General features: G+C 39.9%; 1 protein-coding gene across 1 annotated transcript in view; it reads right to left on the bottom strand.

Annotated features, from left to right (window-relative positions):
- The window catches only part of DYTN (dystrotelin), a 45,186-nt gene that overhangs the window by 16,782 nt on the left and 11,233 nt on the right, over positions 1-17,171 (bottom strand). The window contains exons 6-9 of the mRNA XM_072960689.1: positions 12,669-12,740; positions 12,259-12,422; positions 6,820-6,931; positions 5,288-5,436 (exon numbers count right to left, since the gene is read on the bottom strand). Coding sequence (XP_072816790.1) covers positions 5,288-5,436; positions 6,820-6,931; positions 12,259-12,422; positions 12,669-12,740 — 497 coding nt within the window. The remainder of the gene's footprint in view (positions 1-5,287; positions 5,437-6,819; positions 6,932-12,258; positions 12,423-12,668; positions 12,741-17,171) is intronic.

Here is a 17,171-nt window from a genome sequence, read left to right as displayed (position 1 = left end):
ACTTTTTGAAAAAGCAGAGAACTCCCTGCTCACAGAGACTTTACATCTAACGAACAGACAAACATAACAATCATTTCTGACATCCTGCTGTTATTTCTACAGAAAGCGATGAGAGTCTAGGGCAAGAAGCAATTCCGCGGTGGCAAACTTTAATTATGTGTTGAAGGGGTGGGCATTTGGGTGTAGAAAAACAGGGTAACCCATTACTTCTTTGTCACACACCTTCTGAGTGACACACTCTGCTCCTACCCCATCTCAGATCATATTAATACCTTGGGGTTGTTCAATTCCACTTTCTATACTCATGCAAATATTTACAAACAGCAAAATACATGTTTAATTTGTTTTTGAGACAAAATGGCATCCTTCCACACACATTATTCTGTGACTTGCTCTTTGAATGCATGGTGCTGGATGCCCTCTAGTATAATAGAGAGATGCTAAAATTTGTTCCTAAGTAGATTCACCGCGTTCTGTTGTGAGTCTGTCCCGTATATATTCCACCATTTTTCTACCAGTGGATCTTTAGGTTTCTTCTTTATTGCCCCACCCTCCAATGCTACAATGTTCATCCTGATTTTCTAGGTAGTGGTGCTTTTATTCCTATAGGACAGAATTTCAAAAATGAATCAAGGGCCAGATCTTGTGTGTATTTTCATGGTTAGTAGATACCACTCTTCTAAAGCCAACCCCTCTAGGTGTGCACTGGATTCCATCCCCTCTTTTGTTTTATTTAAATTTTGTTGGGAGGAGGTAATTAGGTTTACCTATTTTATTTTTCAGTGGAGGTCCTGGGGATTGAACCCAAGATCTCATGCATGCTAAGAATGTGACTCTGCCACTGAGCTATCCCCTCCCTTAATTCCATCATTCCCTCTTGACTGCAGGATTCTGTTGCTCCAGTAGTTCTCCCCGTCTTACACCAAATCTTCGTTTTCCCTTTGCAAACTCATTCCCATCAGTGTACTAACATGCTGTTATTTTCCGCATCATAACAAAACATTCTCTTAATTTCAGTCACTTTACTACCTACACTGTCTTTTCACTCCAGTTAAAAAAAAAAAAATCCTGGGAAGAATTTTCCCACTTGGTATCATCAATTCCTCAACTCTCATTCTTTCTTAAGCAGCCTCCAGGATGATTCTTTCTACAGCCAATACCCCACGATACTCTTTTTTAGGTCATCAATGGTTTCCTCGGTGCTAAATCTAAAGGTCAATTCTTACTTGACCTAGCAGCAGCATTTACACTGTGGATCACGCCCTCCTCCCTGAGTCACTTTCTTTACCTGTCTTCCGGGATTCCTCATTCTTGGTTTTCCTCCCATCTCTTCCATCACTCTTTCTCAGACTCCCTTGCTGATGTTTCACCTTCTCTCCAACTATGTGATGATGTTGGGTGTCACAGGGCCCAGTTCTCAGTTTTCCTCTTTTCCCCATCTACACTGTATTTGGTGATCTCATACAATCCTGTGGCTTTATAAACTATATATGTCAACAACTCCCAAATTTGATCACCAGTAAACTTTCTCCCAAATTCCAGATATGAATAGAAAATTGCCTTCTCAACATCTCCATGTGGTTGTCCAAGGACATCGCAATCTTAACATGTCCCAAGCTGAACTCCTGATCGTCCCCCACAAACCTGCTCTACCGATATCCTCCCCCATTTCAGATGAGAGCAACTTTCTCCTTCTACTTACTGTAGCACCACCATGACCATATCTTTAGTATAGCCTAGAGAGTTGACCCATAGATCTGAGGAAGGGAGTACAAATCTTATTAACTGATCCAAGTATATAAGGACACCTAATATGTGACAAAATTTGTATTTTAATCAAGTGGGAAAAGATTGCATTATTGGTTATCCACGTAAAAATAACCAGAGCTAGACCTTTCCTAAAATAAATTTCACAGGGATTGAAAAATTAAATTAAAATTCAAAATAGAAACATTAGAAGAAATTTTGGGAAAATATTTATATAGCCTTGATTCTACACTGCCCCCTTCAGGTTATTTTTAATATTTCCTTTTATTCCACTTGGTCACACTGGCTTTCTTGCTGTTCTTTGGAACTACCAGGTCCACTCCCGCTTTGAGCTGGCTGTCTCAGTTAGCAGGATGCTTTCCTAGGTACCTGTAAGATTCACTGCCTCACTTCCTTCAAGGCTTTGTTCAAATGTCACCTCTCACTGAGGACCACTAAAACCACCCTATTTAAATTTGTGAACCAACTTCCCCTCTGTCTTGCTCTCTCTTACTTGGCTCTCCTTTTTTTCTTTTACTTCAGTACTCTTAACTTCTAATATATTATTATAATCCATGTATATGCTTATTTTTAATTGTCTGGTTTCCCCCAATAGAATGAAAACTCCATGAGATCTTTGTGTCTTCAGCTCCCTGATGTAGTCCCAGTTCCTAGAAGAGAATTCACTGAAGTTTTATTGAGTGGATTATTTTTCAGATTAGTTTCTGAAAAGTCTGTAGCCATTTATACTTCTATCCAATGTCAAAAGCACCTAATTTCTTCCATGTTTGCCAGCACAGGATGTTGTTACCAGGTCACTTTTTGTTATTCTGATTTAAAAAATGATGGTATCTCATTGTTCCTTTAGTTTGCATTTTTCTAACCACTTGCAAAGATGAACAAATATTTTGTGTGTTTAACAGCCATTTGGAATTCCTCTTCTGTGATGGCTGATTTACATATTTGGTGTAATTTCCTCCTCATCCTCCTTATTTTCCTCATTTTCTTCTTCCTTATTTCCTTTTCCTCCTCCTCCTTCTCTTCCCTCCTCTTCCCCCTGTTCTTCCCTCCTCTCTCCTCCTTTCCTGCCTCCTCCTCTTCTTCTCTTTCGTCTTCTTTTTGAGTTTTTCTTATCAATTTGCAGGGAACTTTCCACAGCATAGTTTGTCCTCCGAGTGAAAATACTTTTCTAAGTCAGACTTATTTTTGATTTTGTTTATGATATCATTTACCATGAGAAAATGTTTACATTTGCATGTGTATATCTATATCTATATCTATATCTATCTATCTATATATCTGTATATCTATTCCTTCATGATTCCTTATTTTTTGTCTTGCTTAGGAAGATCTACTCCAACCCAGTTTTCATAATTTTTTCTAATATTTTTATTTTAAACTATTTTTACACTTAAACCACTTCAAACACTTTGGAATTTATTTTAGTTTATGGGGTGAAATAAGGGCCACTTTTGTTTTCTTTCCAATGGCTAACCAGTTTTGCATCTTTTCCCATTGAACTGAAATAATACCTTCATCAAATGTGAGGTTCCCATTTATACCTGGACCAATAATTTTGTACTCTTGCCCTTGGCTCTATGTAGCCATTTCTTGTTTATATACAGTGGCTCTAATATCTGTGGAAGAGCATCCTTTCTCACTATTCTTTAATTTTATAATTTTAAATATTCTTGTACATTTTTCCTTTCAACATGTCTTCAGAATTATTTTATCCTATTTTTTAAAAAATTGTGATCCTATTTGGAAGTGCATTTAATTTAAATATAGTTGATTTTTTTTTTAATTTTGGGGGGAGGCAATAAAGTTTATTTATTTTTAGAGGAGGTACTAGGGATTGAACCCAGGACCTCGTGTGCTCTACCACTTCAGCTGTACCCCCACCCCAAATGTGGTTGATTGTCATTATTCATGGTGGTTATGGTCTGTGAAATCACATGAACACTGAATTAGTGAAAACTGAACCACATCTTCTGGGGGAAACACAGGGTTAAGTTCTTGCAAGTCTCTGGTCAGAACATTTTCATCAACCAATCAATAGATAACTTTGTTTTATATGTGTTTCTGTTTAAAGATAACTTCATTAATATATATTGTTGATTCATTAACACTGAACCCATGGTCAGCAGTGCTATAACTCATGCCTGAATGAAGCTCTTCTAACACGTATTTTTCAAGGCACATCATAGCCTTCTTGCGCTTAGGAACGTGAGACAGCACTTCAGCACCATGTTTGGAAGCCATTTACAATAGTGAAATCACCAACAGAGAGCACAAAATGTGAAAAGCATGGCACAAATTAGACTGTGTAAAGGATCTGTGTTTACACTATGAGAACTGAAGCTAGAAGGCAGAGTGGAGTTCAGCTTGATCTCAGCTGTGCTTTAGGCAGCTCAGAACTTTTTCCACACCCTGCATGTCTGCAAATGACCAAAGAAGCCTTGTGAGTACTGATTTTAGGGTTACAAATAAATTTTCATGAGAGGGTGAATAAATAAACATGGAATTTGCAAATAAGGTGGATCAGTGGTATTAATTTTTGGGTCATGTGCATTCTGATGCTAGTGTCTATTCTTAGGAATTTGTACGTTTCTTCTTTTGTTTGGGTCTTGTTTTCTGTATTCAGTGAAATATTGCACTTTTCTTTATATGTGCCTTGTGTCTTTTGTTAAACTCTTTTTCCTGTTTTTTTTTAAAAATAATTTTTATAGGTTATCATAAATAGATTTTTATAAAATTTCTAGCTGGCAACAGCTAATAGAGTGAACCCTGTGGAGCATAGTTTTGCATTCTGAATTTTGAGGATTAACAAAATTCACAATTTTTGATGTAATGGTTTTACTTGAGTGAATTAAGCTTAATAAAATATTTAAAATATACAAAATGCACGTATAGGGATGTTGCCTGGAAAACTGGGGGAGGTGAAGTGAAATTTGAAAATAACCGAAGTTGTCAATGATAAGGAACTGATTGTGAATTACAGCACATCCTTATAAAAATGAGAATGAAGTCATTAAAAGTGACATTTTGGAAACATGACAGGGAAAATGCTCTCCATTTAATGTAAATGGGAGAGAAGAATGAAAAATTGTTTCTGTAGCATAATTCCTGATTTGGTAACACGAAACTGTGAATAGCACTTATCTGTGAGTGATGGGATGCCTTTCTTTCCCTTTTTAAAAAAGCATTAATTCTGAATTAGGCTTTCAAAAGCAAATCAACAAAAATTTAAAGTATAGGAAAAAGTTATTCCAATATTCTAATATTAAAAATCTTCTGTGACTGTCGGAGATCTTTAGTTGGGATAGCTCTAAATGATTGGATGGGCCACTTAAAGGTATTTTTGCCCCTTGTTCTACTTTAAAATTAAAGTTCATTTCTAGAAGGAAAAAGCATCTTAACCCTCACCCACCCCCACCTCCAGCCTTTTTCACACCTGCGTAAATGCCCTGTGCTGGCTGTGTAACCCGGTACCCAGACTCCGGGCTGCCATCCTGCAGGACTGTCACTCACAGACACTCACCTAGCCTGTGCATGGTGAGCCATATCCTTTGGATTCACCTGGTCCAGCACCCACTGCCTTCTCACAGCTTCTTTCCTCCTGCAGCGCCCTTGGAGCGGATTGTTTCTGAGGGTCCTAGGGAGGAGTTTTGTGCCGTCCTTTGCTGACATCTGCTGGAACACCCAACATTCAAAAGGGCGCCACATTAGTCTTAACATGGTCTTCTTTCCTTACTTGGGTGGACTGGCCACCACGAGAGGTCCTGCAACTATTTCGCTTATTTTTATGTCCACAGAAAAATCATCTTACTTCCTTACTACCTGAATGTCTTCATATTCTCCCTCTATCCACATACATATAGTATACATTTCCCAGTGAAATACCTGCCAGCTGCTGCAATAACTCCTCTTAGAGCAACCCAAGAAGGTGCACTCAAGCCAGAAGAGGGTACGAAAGAGGACTAAGTTGATGGTTGCTAATTTGGGGGATTCCTTTGAGAATTTATCTTCAGAAAAATGCTCATACATTTAATTTTGTATACAGTTTCAGTGAATTCACAAACCACCTGAGGTCCGTCCACTGAATCCACATGTCAGCCAAAAGGAAACAAAGGAATGAGATGCTTTATTAAACATTTTGAACCCTTGAAATCTAAAGTGTAATAACAAAGCAACCACATGGTGTCAGTCTAACACCGATAAACTCCATCTCTCCCCAGGCTCTTAGAAACAGGAGGATCACAGAGCCAATAAACCTGAGGATCTCAGTTAATAAAGTTTAGTCAAGCAATATCCACTGAAAACTATTTGGCAAGATTGAGGCTTGACTTTTGTGAACCATTCATGGTAAAGAGAGAATGTGGGAAAACTGTTCTCAGTAAAAGTAATCAACATCTTTCACTAATGTGAAATTTGGAGGTGAGACCATCTGCATGGAGACACTGATTCATGCTTAGTGACGAAAAGACAGTGTTCTTTCTGGGAAAATTTAAAAGCTCTCTGCTTTAAAGATATCCTGTTGCTCTTTCTCCTTAGTAAGAGCTGACTTCTCTTGCTGAGTATTTATAATTTTCTTAAAAAAAATTGAAAGTCAGGTATGAAGTCTTAGTTTTATACTCTTCCAGTCAAAACTGAGATTGTGCCCTTTCTCTTTGGTTTTTCCTAAAGGAAAAAATACTTGAATTTTAGTGCTCAGGAAAAGACATGTTAAAAAAGAAAAATTCTTTCAAAACGTACTAGCAACTAGAAGTCTCATTACATTATCTTCGCCAAACCAGATCTTTTTCTTTTTAATCTGTATCCATTTCCAATGCCCCTGCCCTCTTACTCCTCAGATATTTTCTAGGTTTTAATAAAATCTACAATGTAAAGTATCTGTATATTAAGAGATATTTAAGGTTGAGTTGGCCACTTGCTTGGTCTTAAATATTATAGCACATGAAAGGTGCAGACTCTGTGGTTTCACTGGAAGGGAAGTTTTTTTTTCTTTTTTTAAATCACTGTAGATTGCATTGATAAGATTCATGAAGTTTGGTACATCGCATTAGATGCTACCTGGATGCAGTTCGCAATCACAGGATGAGACTTCTGGTGGGACTTGCTGTGAAGACCAGATACGAAACACACCTGGCAGATGTCAAAGTTGAGACACTTCAGACAGCGGTATCTGCCAATTAAAATGGAAGTGTGGCTGACATCACTACTAGCAGTTGAGCAAAGAAAATATCATTCAGGTGAAGGACGAGCACTCTGAAACATTGCATGAACTGTCCAAGCTATCAAGTGAGTACAGAGTTTCTCTGAAACTTCATAGGGATATTAAATGACTCTGATGGCTTATTTAATCAAAGAAATCTTTCTTTGTTGGCATTTTTTATAATATAGCATTCAATGAATATAGTTTTATCAACAAACTATAGTATAGAGGACTGATTCATCCTCCCCCCACCAAAAATACCAAGTGTCTTTCACATGCAGAGTACTGTGCGCTGCAACCTTAGGACAGACCCGTAGGTTTGCAGCCACAGTTTGCAGAGCCGCACGATGCATTCAAATATTTTTAATTTAATTGCCAACTTAAAAAAATGGGAGATTTCAATAAAGTTTGAATTCTAGCTTCTTTTGAAAATTTGTGAGATATGATGGTATTGGACCTCCATTCCCACAATAAAAAAAACATAGATTAAAGGATCTAAAATAAACATGTCAGTTTTAAGAAATTAGTATATATTTTCCCATGAAAGTAGGAGAGGGGGACTACCTCACCAGTCAAAACTGAGTGACCATCACACCCAAGTTTCTTAACACATCAATGTTACAGACTTTCTATCATGAACAGTCACAACCTTAAATCTCCTGTGGCCAGAAGGAAACGAGGAAATCTTGAGACACTCTGGTAGGGAAGGGTGTCTCTTAGCACTCAGGGAGAATACTGTGATATTGGGGAGGGCTGGTGAGACCTCAGAGTCATGAATCAGTAAATTTCAAGGATGAGTGGGATCATATTGTTTGTCTGTAAAATACCAGAGATCTATACTTTCTTCTCATATTTTAACTCACTTCTTCAACTCCAGTGTATGAGGCATGAAGTTGCATCCTCACATCAGCGGCAACAATGGGTGAGGCCAAGGTGGCAGCTCCTCCTTTCACACAGTCCCTGCCCTTCCCTGCATCCCTCCTTCCGACTAGCGCCTTGCCCCGGAAAGCTTGTGCATTTCCAACCTCTGTCTTAAAGTCACAGAAGTGGAAACATGATAGAATTCCTATGCTCTTCATATTTCCAATCTTGCTGCAAAAAAAAAAAAGATATGGAAGATGGAAGTAGAAACTAGCAAAATTTGGTAACATGTGACGAGGTGCCGGATGAGAAGCATGGAAAAGAAGTGCTGTAGGAGAGAGAGAGGGCAATCCCTGTGGGCTGCTGCGCTCTGATACATTTTTGTGGACGAAGTGAGACACATTGTGCATAGAATGCTGGGCCGAAGAGAAAAGTGAAGGAAATCCCAGTAGGAACAAGAGGAGGGGTAAGGAATGGAGGCTGGTGGGAGGAGAAGAGTGGAGTCTATCAGATCTACTGAGAACTCTGGAGAACGGAGGAATAAAAACGTGGAATGCTCCTGAGGCCAGATGGCCAAAGGGCTTCTGACCACAGTCATTTGAAGGCAGAGCAGGGGAATGCAGGTGCTCTCTCGCTGAAGAAAAGGGAACCCTCCTACACAGCTGGTGGGAATGTAAATTGGTGCGGCCACCATGGAAAACAGTATGGAGGTTCCTTAAACAACTAAAAATAGTCTTGCCATATGATCCAGAAATCCCACCCCTGGGCATATATCCAGAGAAAACACTATTTTGAAAATATACATGCACCCCAGTGTTCACAGCAACACTGTTTACAATAAGCAAGACATGGAAACAACCTAAATGTCCATCGACAGATGACAGGACCAGTTCTCCCTGCCCTTGTTCACTGCCATCCCTGACACCTATCCCAGGGTAAGATATTAATAAAGAGTGTTGAATGACTATAATAGTAGCAAACATTTTTGAGCTCTTTCCATGCATCAGGTGGTGGACATGTGTTGACACAGTTTATCCCCACGAAAGTTCTTTAAGGTAAGGCATTCTTATTATTATCCTCAAAGATGAAGACATTGATTCAAAGAGAGTTTAGGCAACTTGCACAAGGTTACACAACTACTTAATAAGTGGTAGAATTGAATATAGTTCCCTGGGCTATAGAGTAGGACCTTGTTTATTTACTTATGTATAGTACTTTGTATCTGCTAATCCCAAACTCCTATTTATTCCTCACTCCAACCTTTCCCCTTTGATAACCATAAGTTTGTATTCTATGTTTGTGAATTGGTTTCTGTTTTGTAAATAAGTTCTTTTTTGTCATATTTTAGATTCCACATGTAAGTGATATCATATGATATTTGTCTTTCTCTGACTGGCTTACTTCACTTAGTATAGTAATCTCTAGGTCCATCTTTTTTGCTGCAAATGGCATTATTTCATGGCCAGGTAGTGTTCTATTGTGTGTGTGTGTGTGTGTGTGTGTGTGTGTGTGTGTGTGTGTGTGTTTATATATATATATACCACAACTTCTTTTATCCAGTCATCTGTCAATGGACATTTAGGTTGCTTCCATGTCTTAGCTATTGAACACTGGGGTGCATGTATCTTTTCGAATTAGCATTTTCTCTGGATATTTGCCCAGGAGTGGAATTGCTGGATCATATGGTGACCCCATTTTTAGTTGTTTAGGGGACCTCCATACTGTTTCCCATAGTGGTTGCACCAATTTACATTCCCACCACATGTGCGGGAGGGTTCCCTTTTCTCCACACCCTCTCCAGCACTTGTTATTTGTAGACTTTTTGGTGGAGGACATTCTGACCTGTGTGAGGTGGGACCTCATTGTAGTTTTGATTTGCATTTCTTTAACATAGTGATGTTGAGCATCTTTTCATGTGCCTATTTTAACCACTATGAAAGACCACTAGGGCAGGAGACTTCAGTTTGAATCACGCAAGGCTGTTACTAGGTGACCTTGATATAGAAATTTAAGCTCACTCTTTTGAAGATACCCAGTACATGATAGGTTTTCAAAGAACATTAGTTGAATGAAATTAAATGAATGACTTTGTTTCCTCGAGGAAAATAGGGCTAGTAAACCCTGCGCTCTCAGCCTTGCAAAATTTTTTACAAAGCTTTGAAATTTATTCAGCATGCATAATTGGGGAGATATTCACTTTTTACATGACGTATATAACATAAAGTATTTCTGTAAAGAAGATTTGATTTATTTAGCATTCCCGTGTGGTTGCAGAGGACTCACTGGGACAATACGCTGACCCTAACTTTGGCTTAGTTCCTCTGTGCTCTGAAGCTACCTACAGGTGCACGAGAAAGGGTGCTGTGTGGATAATGAGGCTGGTCTGTTGTTGATGCCTTTCCCAACAGAGAACCAAGTTTTTTCCCTAATATCATCTCAAACTTACTATTACAGAGCATCAATGTGCCACATCCTGCTAAAGTTGAACACTTGGCTCAGGAACAATCTCTGGTCTTTTTATCTTCTCTTACTTTAGAAGGTCATGTCTTTGCCCTCATCCTGCTACCTTCAAGTCTGCAAACACTTCTGCTCTAAAATGACTTTATTAATCTCACTGAAACTAAAAGCCTTGAGGCTATTGCTGGAGTTTTCTGAGAGCCAGAAAACACAGGTTTAAGGTTAGGAGGACTGCGGTACATTCAAGCAATTGCTAGCAGACTCAGAAGGTTACAGCTGAAAGAAGCCTAAGTTTCTCTTTGACCCGCCCTTCCTTCTCTTGCTTAAAAAGAAACTGAGGCCCAGAGAGATTACAGGCTGTGACCAGGCTTCCCAGCAGCCTTGGGTGTCTAGAGAGAAGGATGCATTTCTAAGAGGAAGCTTAATCTCATTCTCAATAGATAAGGACATAATCTAAAACTTAAAGCGTGGCGCTTCTAGCCCAACTGCCTTTGTTTTTTTTTGTTTTTTTTGTTTTGAGTGAACTGAGCAAGTCATTCAAATTCTTTGGGATGCCCTTATAAAATAAAACTAATAATACCTGCTTTATATTATACATAATGATTTTGAAAAGATATTTCACTGTATAAGTTGTAGTTTATATAATTGCAGGGTGAAAGCAGGCCAGCGCAGGACACACAGTAACTCCTTAAATAATGCTCGTTTTTTGGATAAGTGATCATGCTACGCACATAATACGGTAAATCATATTCATGCTCCTCCACTGCCCAATAGAAAAAGCTGATTTTTCACTGTGCTGTGGCAATTGTTTTTTTTTTTTTTTTTTGGTTTGGTTTGCTTAGTTTCCAGCAGTCGGGTCCATTTATATGTTTTATTGTTTCAACTTCAGTTATTTGAAGAGAGTTTTTCATGAATGAATTTTCACTGGGTCCTCAGAATTCTCTGCAAATCCGATTCATTTTCTCAGCAAAATTCAAACCTGATTTCCAGTTTTTCAGTGGACCCAGCAGACCTATTTAATGCCAGTGGGATGATAATTTATATCACCTGAGTCCTCACTCCTCCTGCCTCTCCTGGGCACTCCCCTTTTTGACCTGTTTTTAGCTCCCAGGTTGTCCCAGCTCCTCAGTCCTGCCACAGCTCCAGCCCTGACACCAGGATAATGGTGTCCCCCGTGCCCGGCCTATACCTGCAAGGTTTCCTTCTCTCTTTGATCATAACTTGAATTTCATTTCCTTATTGTTTTATTTACGGGAGACCGACAGCACCATTTCCCTAAGATGGGATTTGGACTGTCTTCCTCAAAGCCGTGGAAAGATCTGGATCTCCTGCCTCCAAAACTAGCTTTCAAATCTGCCTTTATCTCGAGGCTAGGTCTGGTGTGAGCTGCTCCCACAAAGCCTGATCATTCCTTGGCGTCCAAGGAAGTTCTCACTTGTCTGCACAAGGAGGCAGCAGAGCATCATGGGTGCAAAGCAGGGACTCTGGCTTCGGTCCACAGCCTCTGCCATTCTCTAGCCATGTGAGCTTAAGCTTAAGTCATTTACCTTCTGTGCAAGTTAGCCATAACACCACCTTTTCTATAGAGTTATTACATGTTTTACATTTTATACATATAACCTAAGATTTGTTTCACATTTAACAGATGTAAGCTATTATTATTGTTAGTATGGATTGCTCCAAAGTATTTAAAAAGTTTTTTATAACAAAAAACAAAAATATTTCACAGTAGAGGAATAAAATTGTCTAGGGGTCAGAGTGTGTGTCAGTGAAAGAATTTAATATTCCATTAATTATAGAAGGTAAAATACAATTTATTATTAAGCAGGATCTCTCATGCAGGAAATTAAGCTCCCTCCTCCCAAATAACTGAGCTCTAGATATGTGAGAAGGACCACAGAAAGAATCTGGAGAGATGCAGCTCCAGCTCTAGACTTATTTGAAGAATGACTGTCCATGCAATGGATGAGTAACTGTACCTCAGTCCTGTGATTGGGAAGCTTCTGCAGATTCTACACCGCACAGGATGAGTGGCCATTTCAGTGGCTGACTGTCGGTAGCAGGTTGGGAGCCACAGGAGGATGGGAGGCTCAGACTGTAACCAGGACAGGAATTTCTCTTCTTTGATGGCTGAGCTCAGCACCTGAAAGACAATGGCACACTCAGTCGGGTTTCTATGCACGACTTTGGTCTCTCACAGAGATGGAAATGTACCTTCATCTTCTCTCTGGCTGTTTCTGTCTCAGAGGAAGAAGTTTATCGCATGCAAAGTCAGGGGCAGGCAAGTCGACCTCATAGATTAGGTCGTCTGGGATGCGGTGTGGAGTAACAGGTCTGGGATTGAAATGGGTCTGCCCCCAGCTCCCAGGAATGTTTGCATGGCACTCACCCCTTGGAAACAGCTGCGTGTAGCACTCTCCACAGAGCACAGAGCACGACTCTCCCCCACGACAGTCGGGATCTACAAGAGGCAAGAAACCCCATGCTGGGGATTAAGAAATGGAGAAATAAGTGGCCACCAGTCAAGCCTGAGTGCTCACACTTACAGCCAGGGAGTCCCAAGTATTTGGTGTCTGAACTGAATGAACTGTCTCAATCCAGGCAAACAAGAAATGTGTGGGCTTTGTGCAGTGTATGAATAGAGACAAGAACGGACACGTGGGAGGAAGTGGGGCTGGGAGGTGGGAGGAGGTGAGAAGAAAGTCTGACAATGGGGGCAACACAGGGACAGCTTCCCTCGTTTCTCCTCTTATGAGCCCAGTCAAATTATTGTACCTTCCTTTGCCCTTGTTACCTATGAATCACAGACACCAACGATACTGTATTAAAGTTCAGGGAAGTTTTAAGGAAACCTTTTCAAACACTTTCACATCATCCCATTTTAGCAAATGCCAGTATCTGAAGTATGGCAGTAACCATTATCCTCATTTAAAGACAGGGGTAATTGAGATTTCACAGTTCACTCAAGGCCAAACAAACCAATAAACAAAGGTAAGTTAGCTGCAGAATTGAGATCTCACTCCGAGCCTCCTTACTCTGTTGAGGGGTTCTCCCAAAGCTTTGTCACACCCAGACCTGTTATGTATTCCAACGGCTGGAAATTTACACGACCTCACTCGGTGGCTTCCATCTTTCAGTCAGTCACATTAAAGAGTGTAACTAAGGGACGAAGAACCCCTTGTGACTGCGGAGATGGCCAAGGACTTGATTCTGACATTATCTATATGCACAGATGCATGTACCTGTCACCACCATTTATGCCCATTTGGTCGCGGGTCATGAATTCACATCTGATGTCTTCTACAGCACAAGCTGTCAGCAGGCATTGCCCGCAAGCTCAGAAGTAATTTCAAAGACCCTCCCTGCTGAGTCCATCAACTCGAATAAACATTCTTCTAATCAGGAAAGTGGCACTTAGAACCACTTTGCTGACAATTAGCCAGGCAGAAGTCAACAAACATTTGTGTAATCGTGACAAGATGGCTTGTACTTTACATTGATAATACCCCATCACCAGCTGAACTAAGCAGCTACTCCCTGTAGCTACTCCCTGTGTCATCTGGCTTTTGTCTGAAGAAATAACTCATTACCCACTTTGGCTTGTGAATGTTGATGACTAACTGGACCATTTATTTGGCTGGCATCCTTGAGCCCTGGGCAAGAGGGTTTAGCCTCATTTGTAAAGTAAGAGAGATGGCTCAGATAGGATCTACTTGCTAACTCTGGGACTCTAACATCAGGCAAAAGAAAATTCACTTCTGTAGTGAGTTTTAACCTACATTTTTGGCTAAGGGTGTGCACAAATGTTTTGTGGATTAATTGCCCATTTGACTAAATTTTGTGTGTGTTCTAAGGAAGAATTAAATGAGACTACATGGCAGTCGGCAAGGACAGAACACCACGTGAAATGACAATTAGGATTCTTGCAGGGAGGGATTGGGATCATGCAGTGGGCCCTGGAATTTTCTCTGGGAATCCGTCTCTGAGTTCTTAATGGAAGTCAACGGGATGATAATTTGCTATGCAAATCTCCACCTTGAGAAGAGCTTTCTCAGGAGCCTACTAATGCATGGGGTGGAGACAGAGCACTGCAGGAGCTGCCAATTCAGCAGCTCACTGACCTCAGTTGAGCCTGAAACAAAGGCAGATTTTAAGGGCCTGTGGGAGGGGGAGCTAGCCTGGGGCCAGCTGCAGGGGTGAGGAAGTGAGCACAGGATTTCAGGAGAAGGAAAATGCCCCATCTTCTTTCATCACATCCCCCTAAACACTTTCGTCTAACAAGGCTGACTGCATAAATGGATGGACAGAGTCCTGCCCTCCTCCGCCCCACCCCCCACAGCTTGAGTCCTAAGATGTGGAGATTGTTGGGGGAGTCCTTGAGACACCCTGAGAGTCAGCAGAAAGCTGGTGATGGGATCCATGTGCTGCTGCAACCACCAAAACAGCTCTTAAATAACTGCATCTGCTGTTTGAACCTTAGAGAAAAAAAATCATTGTTCCACTTAGGAAATATGAACATCTTATCTCTTCACACTGGTCAGAATGGCCATCATCAAAAAGTCTACAAGCAATATATGCTGGAGAGGATGTGGAGAAAAGGGAATCCTTTTACACTGTTGATGGGAATGTAAATTGGTGCAGCCACTATGGAGAACAATATGGAGGTTCCTTAAAAATCTAAAAATAGAGTTACCATATGGTTCAGCAATCCCACTTCTGGACATGGATACATATTAAGAGAAAACTTAATCCGAAAAGATACATGCACCACAATGTTTACAGCAACACTGTTTACAATAGCCAAGACATGGAAGAAATCTAAATGTCCATTGACAGATGACTGGATAAAGAAGTTGTGGTATATATACACAATGGAATACTACTCAGCCATAAAAAGAATAAAATAATGCCATTTGCAGCAACATGGATGGACCTCAAGATTATCATACTAAGTAAGTCAAGAATGTCTAAGAAAGACAAATATTATATGATACCACTTATATTTGGTCTCTAAAATATAGTAAAAATGAGCGTATTTACAAAACAGAAATAGATTCACAGACATAGAAAACAAGCTTATGGTTACCAAAGGGGAAAAGGGAAGGAGAAGGGATAAATTGGGAGTATAAAAAACTAAGAAAAACAAGACATATGAACATCTTAAATATTGTTTCAAGTTTATAGAATAAATTAAATATTAATATTACAATCAATATGAACATAACTATTAATATTAAGACCAAATCAAAGTTAACTTATTTTTTTTGGAGGTAGAAGGTAATTAGATTTATTTATTTTTTAATGGAGGTACTGGGGATTGAACCCAGGACCTCATGCATGCTAAGCAAGCACTCTACCAATTGAGCTATACCCTCCCCCTGCACAAAGGTAATTTTGGATAGGTTTTTTTTCTAAACCATACCCCATGTCTGATAATCTTTCTCCTTATCCACCTCCCACCCCCATCATGACTATCCCCAGTTCAGAATCCTTGGTTCTGAAGGGTACCAGAATATGTCATCCCAGAATATGCCTCATTGTCATTTGGATTATTTTGAACTAAAGGCCACTGAGAACCAGCAGATGTGGGAAAAGCTCTAAAAACAGGGTTTTCCTTTTGTAAAGGAAGTTTACATTTATAAAGGAAATATCTTTTTACCAATAATGTCTCCCTTTCCCTACCAGGAAGAGGAGGACTCTTACCAATGTTTATTAATGGAGAAATCACTGACTCAAATCTGCATAACAAACTTATTAAACAACCCTTGTTCACCATCTGTTCCATCTGTTTCCCAGTCACCTTTTCATAACATGCTTCCCTGACCCAGAAGCCCAGAAGCCCAGAACCCCTTTTCCTTTGTTTAGTGTAAAATGATTTACAAGTCTGAGTTCTAAACACCTCTTTGTGTTACTCATCACTGGCTGTTCCCATGTGTATGCACCATGCACGTTAATAAACTTTAGTTTGTTTTTATCTTGTTAATCTGTCTTTTGTAAGTCTAATTTACAGGGTCTCAGTCATTGAACTCAAGATGGGTAGGAGAAAAAAAATTTTTTTCTCCCCTAAAGTCCAGATCCAGGAAAAAAAAATGACAGAAAGTTACCACGGCTTAACAGTACAGAAAACCTAGTTTGGGGAATTTACAGGGGCTTCAAGAAGAATAGAGACATCAAAAGGGGAGTAAAAGATACAGTGGGACAGCAACCACTTGTACACAAGACAATCCAGAGCCTGCTTAATCCATTTGCAGAAGATATTGCTTGGTTACATCATTTTAACATTTAAAAAACATATTTACTTTCCAGAGGTTGAATTTCCTTGTCTAGTATGGATAAAAACAATATCAAAACTGTGTAACCAAGCAGGACCCTTTAAGGCCTTCCTCATTTCCTCTGCTGTAGCTCCTCTCTGAAAGACCCAGATAATAGTACCTGATGCACATTTCCTGAGTTGTTTTACAGATGCTAAAACCACTGCCAAATGGAAGAATTAACTACTTGATGATCATGAGCATGTAGCCTCCAGACCTACTGGTGCCTAAGGATTGATAGTGTTAACCCCTGTGACATCACCCTGTTACCTAACCATCAGCCTATCAGAGAACTGTGCACAAGCTGATCACATACCCTGCGACACACCTCCATCCTAACCTGGCCTTTAAAAGTGATTTGCTGAAACCCTTTTGGGAGTTTGGGGGTTTGGGGCATGAGCCACCTGTTCTCCTTTTATTGGCCCTGCAATAAAGGCTGCACATTCCTTCACCACAACCCAGTGTCAGTAGACTGACTTTACTTAATGTGGGCAAGGAGACCCACGTTTGGTTCAGTAATATTTTCAGATTCTGAAAGCACAGGAAATTATTATTTGAGTATTCAGGGTTGCATTTCATCT

This window comes from Vicugna pacos, chromosome 5 (genome assembly GCF_048564905.1).
Source record: "Vicugna pacos chromosome 5, VicPac4, whole genome shotgun sequence".
Lineage (NCBI taxonomy): Eukaryota > Metazoa > Chordata > Mammalia > Artiodactyla > Camelidae > Vicugna > Vicugna pacos.
The sequence above is the reverse complement of the archived record's forward strand: the minus strand, read 5'-3'. Positions and strand labels throughout refer to the sequence as shown.